The sequence below is a fragment of the Theropithecus gelada genome, chromosome 1 (assembly GCF_003255815.1).
Source record: "Theropithecus gelada isolate Dixy chromosome 1, Tgel_1.0, whole genome shotgun sequence".
NCBI lineage: Eukaryota > Metazoa > Chordata > Mammalia > Primates > Cercopithecidae > Theropithecus > Theropithecus gelada.
The window spans coordinates 40,380,833-40,402,781 of NC_037668.1; the positions used below are offsets into that span (position 1 = coordinate 40,380,833).

General features: G+C 54.9%; 1 protein-coding gene across 1 annotated transcript in view; it reads left to right on the forward strand.

Annotated features, from left to right (window-relative positions):
* The window catches only part of DRAXIN (dorsal inhibitory axon guidance protein), a 29,792-nt gene that overhangs the window by 824 nt on the left and 7,019 nt on the right, over nucleotides 1–21,949 (forward strand). Inside the window, exons 2-5 of the mRNA XM_025401751.1 lie at nucleotides 14,860–15,320; nucleotides 17,576–17,766; nucleotides 19,871–19,982; nucleotides 20,416–20,505. Of these exons, the coding sequence (XP_025257536.1) occupies nucleotides 14,870–15,320; nucleotides 17,576–17,766; nucleotides 19,871–19,982; nucleotides 20,416–20,505 (844 nt within the window). The 5' untranslated portion in view covers nucleotides 14,860–14,869. The remainder of the gene's footprint in view (nucleotides 1–14,859; nucleotides 15,321–17,575; nucleotides 17,767–19,870; nucleotides 19,983–20,415; nucleotides 20,506–21,949) is intronic.

A 21,949-nucleotide genomic window follows, 5' to 3' on the forward strand; every position in this document is an offset into this window, starting at 1 on the left:
CACTCTGCCCCCTCCCCGCCGGCCGGACAGGTAAGGCACGGCCTCGGCCCGCCCCTGGCCCCGCCCCTCCCGCCGCACCTGGTTGCGAGCCCGGACAAAGGTGGGCTACCTGGCGCGCCCAGGGGCGGGGTGCGCGGGGTCCCGAGGCTGGAGGTGAGGATGCTGCCTCCTTCCCAGCCCTCGGACCCGTCCATCCGCCAGTCCTTCCGCCGCCTCCTCTCCTTGCCGCGTCTCCCCACGGCCCCTGGCTCTGCTCCAGGGTTCCCCATCCGTCCACCCGCCGCTGGACGCCCACTTTTCCACGCTCTGACACTCGGCCTCGCGCGCGCCCTCGCCGCCCTCCGGGGTCCCGGCTCGCGCCCACTCTCCTCGGCACTAACTTTCTCTCTCCGGGACCCAGTCTCCCTTTGTCTCTCTGTCTCTGCGTCTCCGGGTGGTCTCTCAGACTGGGGGCCCCAGTCCACCACCGTTGGAAGAAGCCTTCGAAGACTCCCTGAGCCCCGGGCAGAGCTGGCGGGCGTGCCCTCCCACCCCTTTCGAGGCCTCCCAGGAGGCTGGGGTGTGTGGCCGGGGGACGCTGAGTGCGCCCAGAACCAGCACCGCCGGTGGCCCCGCGCCCTCCCGTCTGTGCCCAGGACGGTACTCAGCCTGGCTCCCCCGACGGCGCTGGTCTTTCGCCTGTGGCCTCCCGCTCTGCCCCTCCCTCTCCCCACCGCCGGCTTTTGGCTTTTCCCCTTCTGCTCGCCAAGGATCTCAGCCGCCTTTGGGGCCCGGGTATGAGATGAGAGAGGGCTGGGGTTTCCCGCCAAGTCTTTCTTGCTTTCCTCAGCTGGGTGCTCCCTGGGCCATCCTGTCGGCCCGACGTGCTCCCTCCACGCTGCCCACCTCCCAGCCTAGTGACACACGGCGTCTGGAACCGGTTCACTACCATGCGTCTGGGGTCAGGGACACGGGGACTCTGGGAGTGATCTTGGACAAAGGAATGCATCTCCCTGAGCCTCAACGTTCCTATCACAAAACAGGGATGGTGCTAGTCGCTACCTATAGGGATGTGAGTGGAAATAGTGGGGTGCCGCTTGGTGCTGATTCACACACCCTGTGGAGGAAGGGAGGGGAGGAGAGGGGAGGAGAGGGGAGGAGGGGAGGAGAGGGGAGGAGGGGAGGAGAGGGGAGGAGGGGAGGGAAAGGGAGGGGAGTCTACAGACCTGGGGTGGGGTGGGGACAGGGGGCTCCACAGAAATGGATCTCAAAGTCAAGGCTTAGAGGCACTTCAGAGTAATCCCCCAACCACAGCCTCTTCCCCCAAAACACTTCCTATCACCGTCACCTCCTCGTGCCCGTACAGGCGTCCACACCCTTGCAAGCACTCTTCTCTTTCTCTCTCTCCTCCTCTTTGCTTGTCTTAAAATCAGCTAAAACAATCAGGGTCCACAGGTCACTTTTTTTCAAGATGAGATCAGTGTGGCTGTGCTGATGTTCCCAACAGCTGGTCGCTAATCAGCAGGCATCCTGTGACTCACCCGCAATTCTGAACCTAGGTCTTGGCCTGATGTCTTTTATAGGGGCACCAGCTCACAGGCCGCTTCCTTTCCTCTGAAGGGATTGTCTTGCTGGCTCCTGGACCTGCTGTGTGCTTGCCCAAGCCCCCTGACCACTGTCTAGGTTGTCATAACAGGTGACACACCACTCCAGGAGTCTGGCAGTGACATGGCCTGAGTGTCTTAATGAGAGCAACTTCAGAAGAGAGAAACCTCTCAGCTGGCAGGTTCCAGGCTCCTCTGGCTGAGTTCTTGTTTTAGCCACAGCCGGGCTGGCAACTGGAGCCTTTCTCTTTAGAGGCAAGAACGGCCGGATATCCCTGCGACATCCCACATCCAGGCTTCTGCTCAAAATCCTACCTGGCAGACAGGCTCTACTTTGGTGAACCCAGCCCTTCACACCATCTCTGCCCCCTGCCTTCTGCAGCAAAGCCAGCTCAGAGGCTCAGGAACCTTGCTCAGCTCCTCCCTGCCCTCTCCGCTGCCTTCCTCCCCACTATTCAATTCATCCCCTTCCCCAATCCATACTCCTCAGTGGCTCCCTGTGGCCACTCAGTTAACTACAGAGATCTCAGCCCAGCCTATCCCTGTCCTGCCTGCCTCCCAGCATTGCCCCCTCTGCGTCCCAGGTTGCAGCCACGATGGAGAGCTGACCATCTCCACGGCCTGCCCTCCTCTGGACTTTTGCTAGGGCTCTTTCTGCCCTGCCCTATGTTTGATCTCAGCCCTTCCGTCTTTGGTGACCAAGGAGGTCTGATGTCCCCTCCTGTGGGAAGCCCCCCTGCACTCCCTTGCCTCCCTGTCTCTTGTGAACTGCACGGCATGATCGCTATCTGGGAGGAGTCTGCTCCTCCCTGGGTGGGGGCTGGGTCTCCTGCTTGTGGTCCCAGTGCCTAGCACGCAGTAGAGGCTCTGTGCACACCTGTTATATTGAATGTGATTCCTGGTCAAAGGCACGGGAATGAACTGAAAACTGCAAGCCCCAGTGTCTTGCTGAGTTCTGCTGGGTCCCGCTGGCGGGGCCAGGGCGGAGCCGGCCCTCTGGCTAGGGAGGTTGGAGGGGGAGCAAGCTGCCCGGAAACCCCTCTGATACTGAGGCCCAGCATAACTCTGGGAAATGAAGGTGGTCTCTGTGCCTGATTATAGGGGTCGAAACTGAGACCAGAGAGGGAAGTGGCTCACCCCAGCCATGCAGATGGGTGTGAAGCCCAGCTGATCACTTAGCAGCTACAGGACCTGGAGGGAGTTCCTTCATGTGTGTCGGCCAGGAATGTGATGGGGCAGGGACTTGCATCCTGGCCTCCCTGACGACACAGTCTGGGAAGACCAGGAACTTCCCTCAGAGGCGTGGGCGTGTTCCTGGGTGGCAGGTCATAGCAGCACCCCTGTTCTGGCCCAATGGGTTGGAGCTGCCTCTCTCTTGCTTGACTGGCCCTCTTTGCTTGCCCTACTCCAGCCTTCCCTCTCAGGGGTGAGCCGCTGTGGCCAATGGTCCCCAAGAAGAAGAAGGCTGTGGGAAGATGGCTGAATCTTTGCCAGTAGAGGCTCTGCCACCCCAGGTCCCAGCTTGGCAATGTCCCATGCCCCAAACCAAGACTTCCCTTGATGGGATGGGGTTGAAGGGGTGGTTATGAGGGATGAGGCTCCTGCTGGAACCCACAGCAACTGGAAGGAGCTCATTGCAGGACTTAATGGTTTTCGGGTGTACCAGGCTCTGGGTCAGACCCCAGCTCATGCCACCTACCCTGGGACTCAAAGCAGCTGCACTGGTGTTGGTTACTGAATGGCAGCATGAAGAGCAGTCTCGGCTAGGAATGCGATGGAGCAGGGAGGATGAGTCCGAGGAGTCAGATGGCTGCGGGTTTGAATCCCAGCTCTATCACATGCTCTACTAGGCAACCTTGGACAAGTCCCTCAGGCCATTGTCTTAATGTTCCTACACAGCCATTGTTACTATTACCATCTGAAAAATATTATCCACTTCGGGCCAGGTGCAGTGGCTCACACCTATAATCCCAGCACTTTGGAGGCGGAGGCAGTTAGCTCACTGGGGGCCAGGGGTTCGAGACCAGCCTGGCCAACATGGTGAGACTCCATCTCTACTTAAAAAAAAAACACACAGGGCCGGGCGCGGTGGCTCAAGCCTGTAATCCCAGCACTTTGGGAGGCCGAGACGGGTGGATCACGAGGTCAGGAGATCGAGACCATCCTGGCTAACACGGTGAAACCCTGTCTCTACTAAGAAATACAAAAAACTAGCCGGGCGAGGTGGCGGGCGTCTGTAGTCCCAGCTACTCGGGAGGCTGAGGCCGGAGAATGGCGTGAACCCGGGAGGCGGAGCTTGCAGTGAGCTGAGATCTGGCCACTGCACTCCAGCCTGGGTGACAGAGCGAGACTCCGTCTCAAAAAAAAAAAAAAACAAAAAAAAACAAAAAAAAAACCACACACACACACACAAAAATTAACTGGGAAGTGTGACGCACGCCTATAATTCCAGCTACTCAGGAGGCTGAGGTAGGAGAATCATTTGAACCCAGGAGGCACAGGTTGCAGTGAGCGAAGGCTTCAGTGAGCCGAGATTGCACCACTGCACTCCAGCCTGGGCAACAAGTGAGACTCTGTCTCAAAAAAAATAATAAAAACAAAACAAAACAACATATGTATATATATATCAAAGGGTCAAGTTAAATAAAGCATATAAAGCTCTGGGCCTAGAACAGTAGATGATACCCAAACAAATGTACACATTTTTCAGATGTGGAAATGAAGCCCAGAGAGGTTAATTGACTTGCTCAGGGTCACACAGCCACTCAGTGCTGGAGCCAGAATCCACACCCAGGATGGTCTGACTCCAGGAGTCTGTCCACTCCACATCAGCCTCTGCCAGAGCTAAATGGTCTAGGTACTAAGATAATGAAGTTTGATGAATATGGGGGCTGAGGCTTGCTTCCCCCCACCCCCAAATTGCCTAGGAGAGCAGGAAGAGGGGCCACAAGTACCTATAATCTAGCAGGAGGTAGGACTCGAGCTCAGGAGGTGAGTAGGGAATACTGGGTGAGGGAAGCAGAAAGCTGGTGGCCTTTGGATGGGTGGGGCCTCTGACAAACTCCCCCAAAGCCCCTATACAGGTTTTTTAAGGTGTGAGGCCTGGGTTGGGTTGAAAATCCCAAGGCTGCTGTCGGAAACAATAAAAGCAGATGGAGCTGCCCCTGCAGGGAAGCCAAACCTCATTTGCCAAGACAATGGTCCCCTCCAGGCTGGCCTAGGACGGTCCTGCCCTGCCATCGATCACCCCACTGAGGACAGAGGACACAGCCACCTGCGCCTGCCCCTTTGCACACCCAGGCACAGATGCACAAATGCTCCCAGGAAACTCCCCGGCCCCCACCACACCCACTCCCGCCACCTTACTCCCTCTGTCTCCCCTTCCCATAGTAACAACTACTGTTTATTTCACCCTCTCTGTGTCCCATTTACTTTATCCTTTACTCCCCAGCCAGGCACGGTGGCTCACGCTTGTAATCCCAGCACTTTGGGAGGCAGAGGCGGGTGGATAATGAGGTCAGGAGTTTGAGACTAGCCTGGCCAAGATGGTGAAACCCCATCTCTACTAAAAATACAAAAATCAGACAGGCATGGTGGCGGGCACCTGTAATCCCAGTTACTCGGAAGGCTGAGTCAGGAGAATCGCTTGAACCTGGGAGGCGGGGGTTGCAGTGAGCCGAGATTGCACCACTGCACTCTAGCCTGGGCAACAAGAGCAAAACTCCGTCTCAAAAAAACAAAAAACACTTTGGGAGGCCAAGGAGGGCGGATCACGAGGTCAAGAGATCGAGACCATCCTAGTCAATATGGTGAAACTCCGTCTCTACTAAAAACACAAAAATTAGCTGGGAGTGGTGGCCTGCACCTGTAGTCCCAGCTACTCGGGAGGCTGAGGCAGGAGAATCGCTTGAATCTAGGAGGCGGAGATTTCAGCGAGCCTAGATGGCGCCACTGCACTCCAGCCTGGCAACAGAGCGAGACTCCATCTCAAAAAACATAAACAAAACAAAACAAAATAGCCAGGTGTGGTGGCGCATGCCTGTAATCCCAGCCGCTTGGGAGGCTGAGGCACAAGAATCACTTGAGACCGGGAGGCAGAGGTTGCAATGAGCCGAGATGGTGCCATTGCACTCCAGCCTGGGCAACAGAACGAGATTCCGTCTCAAAAATTTAAAAAAAAAAAAAAAGCTTTTACTCCCCAATCCTCATGACAGCTGACATTTCACAAGAGAGGAAACTGGGGCCCAGAGGAGTTGAGAAACTTGCCCAGTTTGTCTAGCTCCTTCTGCTCTGCTCAGTGAGGGCCCTCCCATGGGCCAGCTTAGTGGGTTTGGGCTGACATCTGTGGGTTGGAATCAGTAATAGTGATGTCTGGGCCTCCACCTCTCGTTAGACCTGTGACCTCTCACCAGGACTGGTCTCCCTTATCAGTGGGGATACCCGGAGGCAAGGACTGTGTCTTGGCGGGCAGATCAGCAGCTCCCTGTTCTGGGACCCTCCCGAGGCCAGAGCTGTGCCTCTCCTATCAGATTGGGAAATTCCTGAGGACAGCAACTGTATCTCCCCTGCTAGATGGGAGGCTTCCCCAGGGCAGGGGCTGCTTCTGGCTTAGATTGAAAGCACTCTGCGGGCAGGGACTGGGTCCCCCAATAGTCATAGAGTCTTCTAAGGCATGACCTGGCTCCCTCCTATCCCAATGAGCCAGGACTATGTGACCCCCCTCAGACTGGTGGTTTCGAGGAGCAGAAGCCAGGTCTCTCCCTTCAGACTGGAGCAGGTGCCCTTGTCTGGCATCCTGGTTCTGCACACAGAGGGGCTCAGCTAGTGGTTGACCACCGGGTTTCACTCTCCCCTGCGATCTCCATCGCAAGGAGGCAGCAGTCCCCAGCAGAGCAAGAGGCAGAGCTCTGTGCCGGAGAAAGACCTCTGAAGGAGTGGGTGGGGCTCTGACTGCTCTGAGGCCTAAGGGTTGCTGAGAGGCCCCTTCCTATTGGCAAGGTGGCACTTTGGGGGATACAGAGCCACAGGGAGGCAGGGAGATGAGTAGGGACTAGCCCAGGATGATCAAGGCACCAGTATGCCAGTGAACACCCAGCAGGGCAGCTGCTGTGAGTCTCACTTGCCCTGTCCTCTACTCCACCTGCACTGCCAGGCTCTATCCATACCTGGAACACCACCACCACCCACCCATACTGAAGCACTGACTTCCTAAGTAGTCAAGTCTCACGGCAGCCTAATAATCCCATTTCACAGACAAGGAAATAGACTCATGAAGGGAGGAGATGTTGGGAGGGATCAGAAGGGCGATTAGAACACTCGCATCCCAAATTACCTTGGGAAGAGCCCAGCCCAGGAATGAATTTAGAATCCACACAGTTGCTCCCTGACTCTCATGTAGGGTATGACTGCTTTGACTGAACAAGAAAATTACCCACTTTCCAACCCTGGGGGTGTCAGCTCCACCGGAAGAAGACAGAAGTCGGCTCCTAGGGGGCCGGGGTTCCAGGATGCCCTAACTAGAGCTGGGGCTGACTGCACAGTGGCCACACTCTGCTAAGAGCAGACGGGGCTTGAGGACTGCACCACCCATCTCCAATTCCTGCCATTTCAGGAAGTGTCCATGTGAGTGATGAGGAGTAGCCAGAGGGAAAATTGGGTAGATCAATTTCAAGTTAAAGCAACTGCTGGGTCCGGGGCTCACGCCTGTAATTCCAGAACTTTGGGAGGCCAAGGTGGGAAGATCACTTGGGGCCAGGAATTCGAGACCAACCTGGGCAACATAGGGAGAGACCTCATCTCAATGAAAAATAAGAAAAAACTAGCCTGGCATGATGGTATGTGGCTATCGTCCCAGCTACTTAGGAGGCTGAGGCAGGAAGATCGCTTGAGCTGGAGAGGTCGAGGCTCCAGTGAGCTATGATGGTACAACTGTACTCCAGCCTGTAGGACAGAGCAAGACCCTGTCTACAAATAAACAAACAAACAAAAAATCTTAAAGTCTTCCTGGAACTATAGAGACATAAAATCTGAGATGATTCCTGCATTCAACAAAATCTGAATCTGGGGATACAATTCCTCCCCACAGAGCTCCTAGGTTGGGAGTATCCGGAAGGGAAGAATATTTTGTCCCTAGCCCCTGGAGGCCCAATCCACACCCTATGGCTATTATCTGTCACCCCTCCCCATAGGCGGCTGGCAGTTGAACAGACAGACAGATGGAGGAGCCTTGTCATCATGCATCATAAATTCTCAGGCTCCCTTGGCAGACAGGGCCTTTGAGACCACCTAATCCAATGGCCCAGTGGTCCTCCTCCCCTACTCCCTGCCAAAAATAAATGTTTTGAGTAGTGCAAATGTTTTCTCAAATGAAATTCGACCCATAATCCTAATACATAAAACCAACAAAACAGTGTTTTATAAGCAGTGTAGCACCCCACCACCACCAAGAATTCCTTTCCCCAAATCAAAAATTTCTCTATTTTATGCAGACAAAACACAACTTTAAGCCCTACTTGCGACCAGACTAACTCTCTTTGGCCTCTCCCGCCTAGATTCTGTGCAACAGCTGCTTTGCCCCAGTTTATAATACTTAGTTTAATTTTTGTTAAAATTTTTTTTTTTTAGAGACAGGGACTTACTATGTTGTCCAGACTGAATTCAAACTCCTGGGCTCAAGGGATCCTCCTGCCTCAGCCTCCCAAGTAGCCAGGACTAATATTTACTTATTTTAAAGTAAACTGCTGGGCGCGGTGGCTCAAGCCAGGCATGGTACTCACGCCTGTAATCCCAGCACTTTGGGAGGTCAAGGTGGGCAGATCACCTGAGGTCAGGAGTTCGAGTCCAGCCTGGCCAACATAGTGAAACCCTGTCTCTACTAAAAATACAAGAATTAGCTGGGCATGGTGGTGCGTGCCTGTAATCCCAGCTACTCAGGAGGCTGAGGCAAGAGAATTGTTTAAACCTAGGAGGTGGAGATTGAAGTGAACCAAGATCACGCCACTGCACTCCAGCCCGGGTGACACAGCGAGACTCAGTCTCAATAAATAAATAAATAAAGTAAATCCAGGTGTGGTGGCTCACACCTGTAATCCCAGCACTTTGGGAGGCCGAGGCGGGTGGATCTTGAGGTCAGGAGTTCAAGACCAGCCTGGCCAACATGGTGAAATCCTGTCTCTACTAAAAACACAAAAATTAGCTGGGCGTGGTGGCAGCGCCTGCAATCCCTCAGGAGACTGAGGCAGGAGGATTGCTTGAACCCGGGAGACGAAGGTTGTGGTGAGCTGAGATTGTGCCACCGCACTCCAGCCTGGGTGACAGAGCGAGACTCTGTTTCAAAATAAATAAACAAATATAAATAAAGTAAACCAATGAGAAAAAGAGAAGCTGTTCTCCACGATATAAAATAATGTAATGGATGTCCGTTACACTCATGGGTATGTGGCTGCGCTTCTAACTGGCTTGGATTGTTCACGTTCAGAAAATCCTGGAGCATGCAGTTAAATAGCTGCAAATGGTAGTGAGTCTTTGCAACTGCTCACCTTACATCCCTGGAATACTCTTCAGTGAACCAGAAGCCCGAGTTATGATGGGGCCGTGCCCATGTTCAAATTGGGTAGAGAATGTATTTGAGAGTGTCTGTTATTTTTACTACAGTTTTCAAAATAATTTTAAAAATTTATTTTTAAAGTGAAGCTAGAATCAGATGCTTACAGAACCCCTGAAACATTCCTGCCAAATACAGTCGCACAAATTTGTCACTTTGGCACATGAGGAGTAGACTCGGGCTAAGGGAGGGAGGCTGATGAGGTTCTCCCAATGGGGGGTTGTCTGCTTCACACCATAATCCGCGCCATCTGAGCATCACTGATATCCCTGACCCAGGATTCCCATCGGACCCGCCTTGGCCAGCCATGACTTGCTCCCCCCAACCCACTATGCAACAGGAAGGCCGATCAGCGCCGCAGGAATGCTGGTCTGACAGCTGTCCCAAGAAGCCTGGGGGCCGAGCTCCACAGTTGTCCCTCAGGCAGGCGGGGCAGGATCCCCTGAGTCTCCTGGCCCCCAAATGCAAGGTTGTTGTGGGGGAGGGGCTCAGGAATCAAGGCTGACTCCAGGCTCGATTCATCGCCTTCGTTTGCATATGATGATGCTGCTTTCCTGCGGCCTCCCAGATGGAGACAGCTCTCCAATTCTCCCCTAGGATGGGGGACAGGATGGCGGCTTGAGATAAGCCCGTTCTCCTCCCTGGTTAGTGTCTGTTTCCCAGCTGCTGGTGGCTCCTGGTCCCTGACCGCACTCAAGGACGAAGATGCCTCTTACCGCGAGGATGAGCGGCTGCGTGGGGGAGGCAGGTGGCCACACGGACAGTGGGGACAAGAACCATGTCCTGTGTGCGCCGGGTGCCAGGAGAACCCCAGCTTGAGATGGGCTTTGCCACTTGCCAGTTGTGCCATCTTGGATTTATGGCTTACACCCCCCTCACCCCCAGAGCCTCGGTTTCGCTATTCTAAAACCCTGGAAAAGTCTCCCTGATGTACAGCGCAGTCGAGAGGAAAAATGAGACGTGGATGAAAGAAAGAAACGCAGAAAGGCCTGGGATTCACAGCTGCTCGGGGACAGCAGCTCCTACAATTACGATTGCTTTTGTTTTAATTTGTTTTGTTTTTAATGATTCGCTATCAGACCTCAGTTGTGAAAGGGGCCGGCTCTGGGTTGTGGATGCTCCTGCCATCCCTCAGCAACTCTGGTCCAGGGTCATTCCGGGCTGCTGACTGTGCCTGACTGGGAGGAGCAGACCAAGGACCAGAAGCGCAGGCTTTGTGAGCAACCCAGCCCGGGCAGAACTGCCCCGGACTGCAGGGAGGTGGAGGGGGGCTCCCTCCTTCTTCCGCCTGGTTGCCTGGTGCTTTGTGACACAGCCTCCAACTGGCTTCCAGAGTGACAGAAATGGATTGGAGCCCTTGGTCGCTGTGGATCCTTGGCACGACTTCTGTAGCAGCCCATGTTTCCTCGGGGGCTCCCTGCCAGGCTGGCATCTCAGCTGCTGGGCTGTGCCAAGAGCTGGGTACAAATCCCTGGGGCTGGAGAGAGGGGCCTGTGCAGTCTTCCCCCAGCCTCTCTTCCAGCTGACACACACTCTTGCACACACTCCACACCCATGCTCACAAACATGCTTGTGCACACACATACACTCACGCATGCTCACAACACACACGCTCTCACACACACGAGTTCACATACACATGCTCACATACACACACGTACACGCCCACACATATTCACGCTCACACATGCTCACAACACACACATGCTCACAACACACACATGCTCACACACACACAATGCTCACACACATCCACACATACTCTCACAACACATACACACACTCACGCATGCTCACACACTCACACACATGCATATACACACCCACACATATTCACACTCACACGGTCACAACACACACACATGCTCACATACATGCTAACACTCCCACACATACACTCACAACATAGACACCTACACACCCACACATTCACGCTAACACATAATCACACACACACACTCACACATGTTCACACACACATGTGAACACTCCCACACACTCACAACACACATACACCCCCGCACATATTCACGCTCACACATGATCACAGTACACACACACATATGCTCACACATGCTTCACACACACGTCACGCTCACACATACATGCCTGATGCTCACACACACACTCACATATCCTGGGGATTTATTTATGATCTTCTGCTGAGGTATAAATTCTCTTTTTTTTTAGTCTCTCTCTGTCTCCCAGACCTGAGTGCAGAGTCACAATCTCGGCTCACTGCAACTTCCGCCTCCAGGTTTCAAGCAATTCTCCTGCCTCAGCCTCCTGAGTACCTGGAATTACAGGTGCATGCTGTCATTCCCATCTAATTTTTGTATTTTTAGCAGAGTCAGAGTTTCACCATGTTGGCCAGGCTGGCCTTGAACTCCTGACCTCAGGTGATCCACCCGCCTTGGCCTCCCAAAGTGCTGGGATTACAGGCATGAGCCACTGTGCCCGGCCTGATATATAAATTGGATTGTGCTCAATCCACTTCTGTTCTGATCCATGGCTACTAGTGCCTATTATGTGCAGGGCCCTGGAGATGCCGCAGAGCAGAGGGGAGACTGAGCGCAGTCCTTTAGAAACTTCCAGTCTAGCCAGGGGCTTAAAAAAACCTGACAGCCCCAGCACAAAATGACACACGAGGTCTTCAAGAGCAGGACAAAGGCATGTGGGAGCACCAGGTGGGGAGCACTTCGAGTCAGGGGACTGAACGAGGCTTCCTGGAGGAAGGGACATTTGGGTTGAGTCCCAAAGGATGGGCAGGACTTGGACGGAGAGAGATGAGGGAGGAGGGGAGAGGTTCCAGGCAGAGGGGACAGCCTAAGTGAGAACGGAGATCCAGAAAGCGGGGGTGTGTTTGGGGCCTAGGGAGCAATCTCTGTTGCCTGTGAAGGGGAGAAAGTAGAAGGTGGAGCTGCAAAGCTTGATTGGGGCCATATTACATGAGGTCTTAAGTGCCAAAGTAAGGAGTTTGTGGTTATGTGGGAAGGCAATAGGGAGCCATAGACAGTTTTGAGCAGATAAGGGTCACAACCCGAGTAGCCATACCACCAGTATGTGCTGGGTCTGGGGAGAGGATGGAGCCCCCTTGGGTGCACCCCCATGGGTGCTCTGGCACTGCACACTGAAATCCCATTTCCTCTGTCCCAGGCTGGCCGCGTGGGTGATATGTGGGGCTTGAAGCATGGGAGGGAACAAAGATGGCACTCAGACTGGGGTTCCACTGGCCCTGAAGCAGGATGGGCGCAGTGAACAGACCCACAGCCAAATAGGGTCTTGGCAACAGAGCTTGGGGAGATGGCAGTCCGGGTGGGACCATGCCGCTTGGGGGTGTTGGAGTCGGGTGGGAGTGGGGGTTCATCTCCTGGCTCTGCAGGGGAGGAACTGTCCTCCAAGACCAGCACCTAGGCTGGTGACCAGGCTCAGACGCTGGTTGTGAGGTTTACTGACAGCCTTGTGTGTCCCTGGGGGACAGCAGTCTAGCTGAGAAGTTGCCCACCTCTCTGCCGAGCCTCCTCTGCTCTCTTGCCCGTGCTGTCTGGGTTTTCTACCTCATTCTTCTCAACCCCCAGGACAAGGAGGAGGCAGTGATTCCATTCATTGGCCAACGCCCCGAAGTTTCCCTGTCCCTGGGATGCTCTTTGGGCTTCTCCCAGGCTGTCATGTCCCTGCAGGACAGAAAGGCAGGGCTGGGTCTCAGGCATGGACAGGATCCCATATGCGCTTGGCCTTTCCAGTCACAGGAAGAGCAGGGGACGAAGTCTGGCAGTAGTCAGGCTAAACACCAGCCCAGAGAGCAGCCCTAATCCACTGGCCCGGAAGAAGGATTGAGGTTCCCTCTGCCCCGAACAATGCTTGAGTGACAGGCCTTCAAAATGGGCCCCTCCACCCCCTGGGCTGCTTCAGGAACTAGGGCACAGGTCCCGCCTGCTGAGCTCTGGCCTCAAGAACACTTGTTAGGGAAGGGCTGGAAGCAAGGCCAGTGGGGCAGTGCCTTCTGTTGCTGGTGAGGTGACCAGGACAGTAGCAGGGACTGTGGTGCAAGGTCTGTGGCCTTAGGAACGGATGCAGGTGTGATGGTAGACAAGGTTGTCACAACAAGCCTGTCCCAGGGTCCCACGCACGTCACCAAGGCTCACTCAGAATCTTCAGCCGGATCCCTGGGATAGGGGACAAGATGGAAAGTGATGGCCACCTCCTTGTCTCCACCCATGGTTCTAGGAAGAGCTGAGCTGTGGGCAGTGGAGGCCAGGGCCCAGGATCCCAGGAGACCAGGACATGCCAGGCTGGGATGGAGGCAGAGCCAGGTGAAGCCACCACAGACCCTGTGAGGCTGAAGGAGGTGTTTCCCCCCTCCCCTCCCCAAGTGGGTGGTCAGGGCTCCAAAGGCACAGCAGTTTCCCCGCCCCTCCCACCCTCACTTGGGGTCAGCTAAGGTGACACTGGGGTGGGCCAGCCAGCATGGGAGCCGCAGGGAGAGGCGCCAGGAAGCAGGGACACATCATAGGCCCACCAACCTTTCCTCAGCCCTGGGCAATTATATGGTCACAAATCACAAAGAAACGGTGGCGTAAGCACCCTTGCCAGCCTAGTGGAATACTCAGGAGGCCATAAAAATTCAATTAGCCTGGCTAACCTGGTGCCCAGCTCCAGGATACGGTGAGGCTGGTGCAATGGAGGGGGGTGCGTGGGGGAGCAGCTGCAGGTGGCCCACGGGGGCAGGAGATCTCCAGAGTCTGACAGACGCCTCCACCATCCCCTGAGCTGCAGCTTCTCCCTCCAGTGTGGAGGGAGGGCACCGGGTCCCCTGAGGGGGCTCTCCTGAGGCTAGGTCCGGTTGGCTCAGTCTACCCTGCAGGGGTCAGAGCCAAGTCTGCAAAGCTGTCCCCAAAGCCCCTCCGCCAGGGGAAGGGACAGTGTCAGAACATTCTGGGGCCTCAGAGCTCATCGTGGGAGAAGAAAAAGGCAGAGCTGGGCCATCCTGGGACCGCCACACGGGGTTCAGGGCTCAGGGATAGAAATGACATAGTGCCACTTACCAGTTGTGACTTAACCTCTCTGAGCCTTAATTGCCACTTCAGAAAAATGAGGAAAATAACAGGAGCCATTTCAGAGAGCTATTGAAAGGGCGAAGTGACATGAATTCACACAAAGCTCTTAACGTGGGTCCTGCCCACAGCGTGCGTTCAAACGCTATTATTCCATTTGTATGGAATTAGGCTCCGAGTCAAGTCTCAGGGCCTAGAGGCACATTTCTGAGCTCTGAGGGACTCAGTTCCCTTCTGGGGGACTTGGTAAGGGGCAGAGGTTTGTGCAGAGAAAGGAATTCCGGACGGATCTGGAACTTGGATGCTGCTGAAATGATTTAAGCCGGGGGTTCTCAGCCTCGGCATTCTTGTTTTCTGGGCCGGATGAATCTCGGTTTCAGGGCGGCGTCCTGTGCATTGTCAGGCGTTTAGCAGCATCCCGGGGCTCCAACCTCTACATGCCAGTAGCACTCCCCAGTTTTGACAACTAAAATATGTCTCCAGGCATTGCCAAATATCTCCAGGGTCTAAATCCCCCTCTGTGGCTGTTGAGAAAAACTGGGCTTTAATCATCTGAGCGGGGAGGGGCAGCAGAGGAGGGGCCTGGGGCTTCGAATTCATGGTGTTGCTTTTCTTGCAGGGAGGAGCCAATGGCTGGGCCTGCCACCCACACCGCCCCCATGCTGTTCCTCGTCCTCCTGCTGCCCTTGGAGCTGAGCCTGGCAGGCGCCCTTGCACCTGGCACCCCTGCTCGGAACCTCCCTGAGAATCACATCGACCTCCCAGGCCCAGCGCTGTGGACGCCTCAGGCCAGCCACCACCGCCGGCGGGGCCTGGGCAAGAAGGAGTGGGGCCCAGGCCTGCCCAGCCAGGCCCAGGATGGGGCTGTGGTCACTGCCACCAGGCAGGCCTCCAGGCTGCCAGAGGCGGAAGGGCCGCTGCCTGAGCAGAGTCCTGCAGGCCTGCTGCAGGACAAGGACCTGCTCCTGGGGTTGGCAGTGCCCTACCCCGAGAAGGAGAACCGACCTCCAGGTTGGGAGAGGGCCAGGAAACGCAGCAGGGAGCACAAGAGACGCAGGGACAGGCTGAGGCTGCACCGAGGTAGCTGGAGAGCTGCGAGGGGTGGGGATGGGGGAATTCCTGCCATGGACTGAGAGGAGTAGGACAGGATGCAGGGACGGATCAGGGCTGTGAGGTCCCTGGAAGAATATCCAGAGGAGAGGAGGGTTCTCAGAGGGACCTGGTACGGGGAGGAGGCGGGGAGAGGCCTAGGGTTGGGGCATGGGAAGAGGAGAGGGATGTATTGCAATAGAATCTGTCTTATCAACAGATCATCCTTCTGAATCAGGAAGTTCTACCTAAATTTCTCCTACTGTAAGTTCTGAGTAGAGATGGAGCAACAGTTCAGTGCTCTCCAAGCACATTCCTTACTCGACTCTGAAGCATCGGGTAGGGGCTAAGAGCCTAGACTCTGAAGCCAGGTCTGCCTGAGATCAGGTCCTGCCTCCACCACTTACTCGGGTGTGGCCCTGGGCAAGTTCTCTTTCTGTGCCTTGGTTTTCCCCTCTGTAAAGCGAAGAGACTGGTCCTACCTACCCTCAGTGTCGTTGCAGAGACTTGGTTAGTGGGGCACTTGGGGCTCAGCTGGCAGGGCCACGAGCGGTCATTGCTCTGGTTAATCCCAGCCCCGTGCTGAGGCCAAATCAGTGTCCTCCAACCTGGATGCAGGTGACTCCAGAGAGGCATCACTTGCCTCCTGCTCCTGCCTCTGCCCTGTTTGTCTCGGTGCACCCCTAGCCCTTCCCACCTTCCTGAACATTTCCTCCACATCCCCTGGGAGCTAGCTAGCCCCCTGCTGGCCCGGGCTTCCCCCTCCCGGTGCCCATTCAGTCTCAGAGCAGACATATCCTGCCAGCTCCAGTCAGGTGGCTCCTCCCAGCCTTGCCTGGCCCTAAGCCAGGGAACTCAGCTTCTAAGCTTTCTGTGTGACCAGACTGCCTCTAGGGGCATGCCGAGTGCCACAAACGCAGTGGTGGTGGCGGGGTTCTTTGGCAGGAAGGCAATGGAGCCTCAGCGCCTCTTATGCAAACAGCTGAGGCTGGCTTCCCTGCGAGGCCTGAGAACCCCCCAAGTGGGCAGAGGCCAGTCAGGGTCCCCTGGCTTTGACTTTCAGCCTCCCACTCCTGGGGTCACCTGTGTCAGCTTTCGGGGGAGGATGCTGGCACCCTTGAGGACAGCTAGAGGGCACGTGTGGGGTGTGGACCTGTCCTGCTGGGCTCCTGCTCCCCCAGCTCCAGGGCTACAGCCGGGCCTCCTGAGAGAGTTGACATGGAGAGGAGGAGGCGGGGAACGGAGAAGGTTTGCGGGGTAGGCCCTGTTCTGCTGACAACTGGCTGTGAAACCTCAGGCCGGGCCAGGTGTGGTGGCTCACACCTGTAATCCCAGCACTTTGGGAGGCTGAGGCGAGCGGATCACTTGAGATCAGGAGTTCGAGAGCCACCTGGGAAACATGGAGAAACCCATCTCTACCAAAAAAACAAAAATAAGCCAGGTGTGGTGGCACAGGTCTGTAATCCCAGTTACTCAGGAGGCTGAGGTGGGAGAATCACTTGAACCCTGGAGGCAGAGGTTGTAATGAGCCAAGATTGAGCCCCTGCACTCCAGCCCTGCTGGAATTGAATCCAGGCCCTACTACTCATGAGCTGTGCATCCTTGGGCAAGTCACCTAACCTCTCTGTGCTTCAGTTTCCTTCCCTGTAGGTCAGACTGAAGGAGCACCCACTTCCCAGAGCTCTTGCAGTAGTTAGATAAAATAATGCTTGTGATGCAGCTCATCTGGTACCCAGCACACAGCAGGTGCTCCATTAGAGGGGTGATGACTAATTATCACCACACAGGATGCTCTCACTTGTGTGTGGTAAGCAGTGATTCCCACCTCCCAGCTTTCTGAAAGGCCACTGCAATGATTCTCAGCCTCATGACATTTCTCCCTACTCAAACTTCACCTCCTCCAGGAAGCCTTCCATGGTTAATCCTACTAGTTCCCATCTGTTACACTTACATATCTGGCTGCGCCCAGCCAACCTGGACTTGCACTTGCTGGAATGTTGCTTTACAGGGAGAATCCTTGCGCTGTCTTCCCAGTGACACTGCAAGTTCTTCCAAGACATTTTCCTCCAAGTTCCCCTCCCCCTCCCCCCCAAGAAGGGTAGGAAGCAGGGATGGGGGCTGAACCAAGGGCTTGTCACATGGTCCCTGCTACCTCCCAGTTTGTAGCATAAAACGTGGGTTCTACTATAGACCGCCACGAGGTGGCAAGCAGATACAGCCCCTGTGCTCCCCACCCTGTGTCTCAGGCCGAGCCTTGGTCCGAGGTCCCAGCTCCCTGATGAAGAAGGCGGAGCTCTCCGAAGCCCAGGCGCTGGACGCAGCCATGGAGGAGTCCTCCACCAGCCTGGCCCCCACCATGTTCTTCCTCACCACCTTTGAGGCAGCACCTGCCACAGAAGAGTCCCTGATCCTGCCTGTCACCTCCCTGCAGCCCCAGGTAAGGGGTCCCCAAACAGCCTCGGATCTGGAAGGGTCCTTGAACCCATGTCATGGAAAACCCTGTTAGTACATGTAGGGAGACTGAGGCACGGGGGCAGGAGGCCACAGAGCTTAGATTGAAACCAGATCTCCTGCTGCTCATCCAGTCTAACTCCAGCCCTGGTGGGTGTTCCATCCTGACAAGGGGCTGCCACTGTCCAGGGCAAAGTGGTCCCAGGGGCCCACTCTGGGGACAGCCAAGGAGGCAAGCGGCAGCTCAGCATGCTGGTGTCTGCATGGAGAGCAGCGAGGCCTGGGTAGGAGCTTTCTGCATACAGAGGAACATGAAGCATAATAAGGGTGATTTTTAAAACCATGTCGTCAAGACCCAGAATTAATAAGCATTAGCTAACACTTGGACCCATCTGCGTCAGATCTTTAAAAAAGGTATGTGGGCCGGGCGCGGTGGCTCACACCTGTAATTCCAACACTTTAGAAGGCCAAGGCAGGAGGGTCACTTGAGCCCAGGAGTTTGAGACTATCCTGGGCAATATAGGGAGACCCTGTGTCTATAAAACTTCTTTAAAAAGTTAGCCAGGCATGAAAGCATGTGCCTGTGGTCCCAGCTAATTGGGAGGCTGAAGTGGGAGGATCGCTTGAACCCAGGAGGTCAGGGCTACAGTGAGCCATGATTGCACCACTGCACTCCAGCCTGGGCAACAGAGTAACAGCCTGTCTCAAGGGAAAAAAATATATATGTGAAGAGAAAGTAAGCGAGCAAATGTGACAAAAACACTACCCACTGGTGATTCTAGAAGAGGGGTATATAGGAGCTGACTGCATCATTCTTGCACCTCTTCTGTGGCTTTGAAAGGTTTTCAAAATAAAATTATTTAAAAGGATCAATAACGTATATGTATTAAAAAATACATAAAAAAGAAATAGGCCAGGTGCGATGGGTGGCTCACACCTGTAATCCCAGCTCTTTAGGAGACCGAGGCAGGTGGATCACCTGAGGTCAGGAGTTCGAGACCAGCCTGGCCAACATGGTGAAACCCCGTCTCTACTAAAAATACAAAAGAAATGAAGCTTTTTTAGCAGCAGATCTTTCTTATCCTTTTTTGGGGTCTTGCACGCCCTTGAGACTGTGATGAAAGCTGCGGACCGTTTCTCAGGAATGCATGGTTATCCATGTCATCGTCCAAAGCCCCCTGCAGCCCAGCCTAGTAGGTGCAGTTCCTGCCCATGTCCTAGTGCGCACAGACCCATGTGTAGATCCAGCCATGGACCTCTAGCCCTCTGCATTCCTGGGGCCACTGACCTGGGCTGTGAGTGGGACTGAGCCCTGGTTGTGGCCTCAATGGTGCCGCGGAGAGCTGGTAACCTCTGCTGAGAGAGGAAGGGATGGGAAAGTCCAGTGAATGGCTTGGCTTTTATTTATGGGAGAGGGAGCCCAACTCCCTCGTCATGGGCTTAAAGACCCTGGGCAAGCAAGATTGCCTTCCCAGCCTGCGGGTGGTCTCCGCCCCTCCTCAGAGGGCCTGGTGGGTAACTCACCTGTGTGTGTCTGCATGGTTCTTCTTGAGTAATGGCTGCAAAGAGAGGAAATTAACCTAGTGAACACTGGAACAGGAGCCTGCGGCAGCCATCTTTTTTTTTTTTTTTTTTTTTTTTTGAGACGGAGTCTGGCTCTGTCGCCCAGGCTGGAGTGCAGTGGCCGGATCTCAGCTCACTGCAAGCTCCGCCTCCCGGGTTTACGCCATTCTCCTGCCTCAGCCTCCCGAGTAGCTGGGACTACAGGCGCCCGCCACCGCGCCCGGCTAGTTTTTTGTATTTTTTAGTAGAGACGGGGTTTCACCGTGTTAGCCAGGATGGTCTCGATCTCCTGACCTCGTGATCCGCGCGTCTCGGCCTCCCAAAGTGCCGGGATTACAGGCTTGAGCCACCGCGCCCGGCCGCGGCAGCCATCTTTACGTCCTCGGGCCGAGACTCCAGGCTGCCCAGCAGAGGATGAGGTAGCCTCTGAGAAGCCTCTTTTTTGCCCTCTGGTCTTGGGACTCCACACTCCTGCTTCCATGGATTCGAAGGTTCCAACATCCCTCCCTCTTCACCGTCTCCAACAGGCACAGCCCAGGCCTGATGGGGAGGTGATGCCCACGCTGGACATGGCCTTGTTCGACTGGACCGATTATGAAGACTTAAAACCTGATGGTTGGCCCTCTGCAAAGAAGAAAGGTATGCCCACCTACCCCACCACCTTCCATGCCTGGGCACCCTGCCCTCCCTCACCATCTGTTGAGGTGGGGGCCCCAGTGAGCCCTGTCTGATCTTCAGATGTCCAAAGGTGGTATGCGGGGAGAGGGGGAGAGCATGGAGCCTAACCTGGAAATGCCTCTTGGAATGGAGAATGCTGTCACATGCTTATCATGTGCCACACGCTTCCATGTTTCCACTCATGTTACCCTGGGGGAAAATACCTGTTAGGTCCGTAGTACTGTTGATCCCATTTTAGAGAAGAGAAAACTGAGGCAGAGAGAGAGAGGTGTATAGTGCCTTGTCCAAGCCACGCTGTAGGATGGTGGTATGGGCACTCCAACACCTGAGTCCCTGTGCTTAACCTCTGCTCTGCTGGGCCCCAGCTTCTAACGACAGATCTTCTTGTCCCCAGAGAAACACCGGGGTAAACTCTCCAGTGATGGTAACGAAACATCACCAGTCGAAGGGGAACCATGCGACCATCACCAAGACTGCCTGCCAGGTACCAGCCTGCATGACCCAGTCACACGCCGCCCCCTCCCCTCTCTCTCCCGGGCTCAGTCTTCCTTCCTCTTCCGCCCCCCTCCTTTTTCTCCGGGCAGCAGCCAGCACCCACATTCAAGGCACCAGGCTGGGTGCTGAGAGGAAACCTGGGTGGGAGTGGGGGTTCCCATGTGTGCAGGACCTGAGGATCCTTGACCCTTCATGGATGATAAATAATAACAACAGCTGCCACTTTCCTGAGAGTTGTCGTCAGACATTCATTCATTTAATACATTTCTCACGGCCAGGCATGGTGGCTCACGCCTGTAATCCCAACACTTTGGGAGGCCAAGGTGGGTGGATCACCTGAGGTCAGGAGTTTGAGACCATCCTGGCCAACATGGCGAAACCGCATCTCTACTAAAAATACAAAAATTACCCAGGCATGGTGGCACATGCCTGTAATCTCAGTTACTCAGGAGGATGAGGCAGGAGAATCAATCACTTGAACCTGGAAGGTGGAGGTTGCAGTGAGCTGGGATCACGCCACTGCACTCCAGCCTGGGCGATGAGAGGGAAACTCCATCTAAAAAAAAAAAAAATTACATTACTCACAACAACCCAGTTTTGAAGTCAGGTGATTGAGCCCCAGAGAGGCTGTCTTGCCCAAGGTCACACAGTTAGGAAGTGGCTCCAACCTGGCCTGGCTGGAAAGCCTCTTCACAGCCCCACGGTGTCTTGAATCGGGGTGATCCTGTCTTGCCCTCTTCCTCCTGACGCCAGGCAGGGCTTAATGCTGTCCTTGTCCCATCACAACACTGCCGGGCATTCTGGAGATGCCTTTGGTGACATCCTTACTGTTTGGCAGCCTGTCCCCATGGAGACAGTCTAAAAACAAGAAGCTGGACGTTGTAACTAATGTCCTAAATGCTGGGGGCTCTTGGGGGTCTGTCGGGCCCTTCAGGAAGCAGATACTGAGGTAAGTTAGAAGTGTGAGGCCTGGCGCAGTGGCTCACACCTGTAATCCCAGCACTATGGGAGGCCGAGGCGGGAGGATCATGTGAGCCCAGGAGTTCAGGACCAGCCTGGGCAACACGGGAAGACTCCATCTCCAAAAATAATAATAATTTAAAAAATTAATCAGGCTTGGCCGGGCACGGTGGCTCACGCCTATAATCCCAGCACTTTGGGAGGCTGAGGCGGGTGGATCACAAGGTCAGGAGTTCAAGACCAGCCTGGCCAAGATGGTGAAACCCCGTCTCTACTACAAATACAAAAATTAGCCGGGCATGGTGGCAGGCGCCTGTAACCCCAGCTACTCGGGAGGCTGAGGCAAAGAATTGCTTGAACCTGGGAGGCGGAGGTTGCAGTGAGCTGAGATTGCACCACTGCACTCTGACAGAGTAAGACTGTGTCTCAAAAAAAAAAAAAAAATTAACCAACCAGGCTTGGTGGTGTGCGCC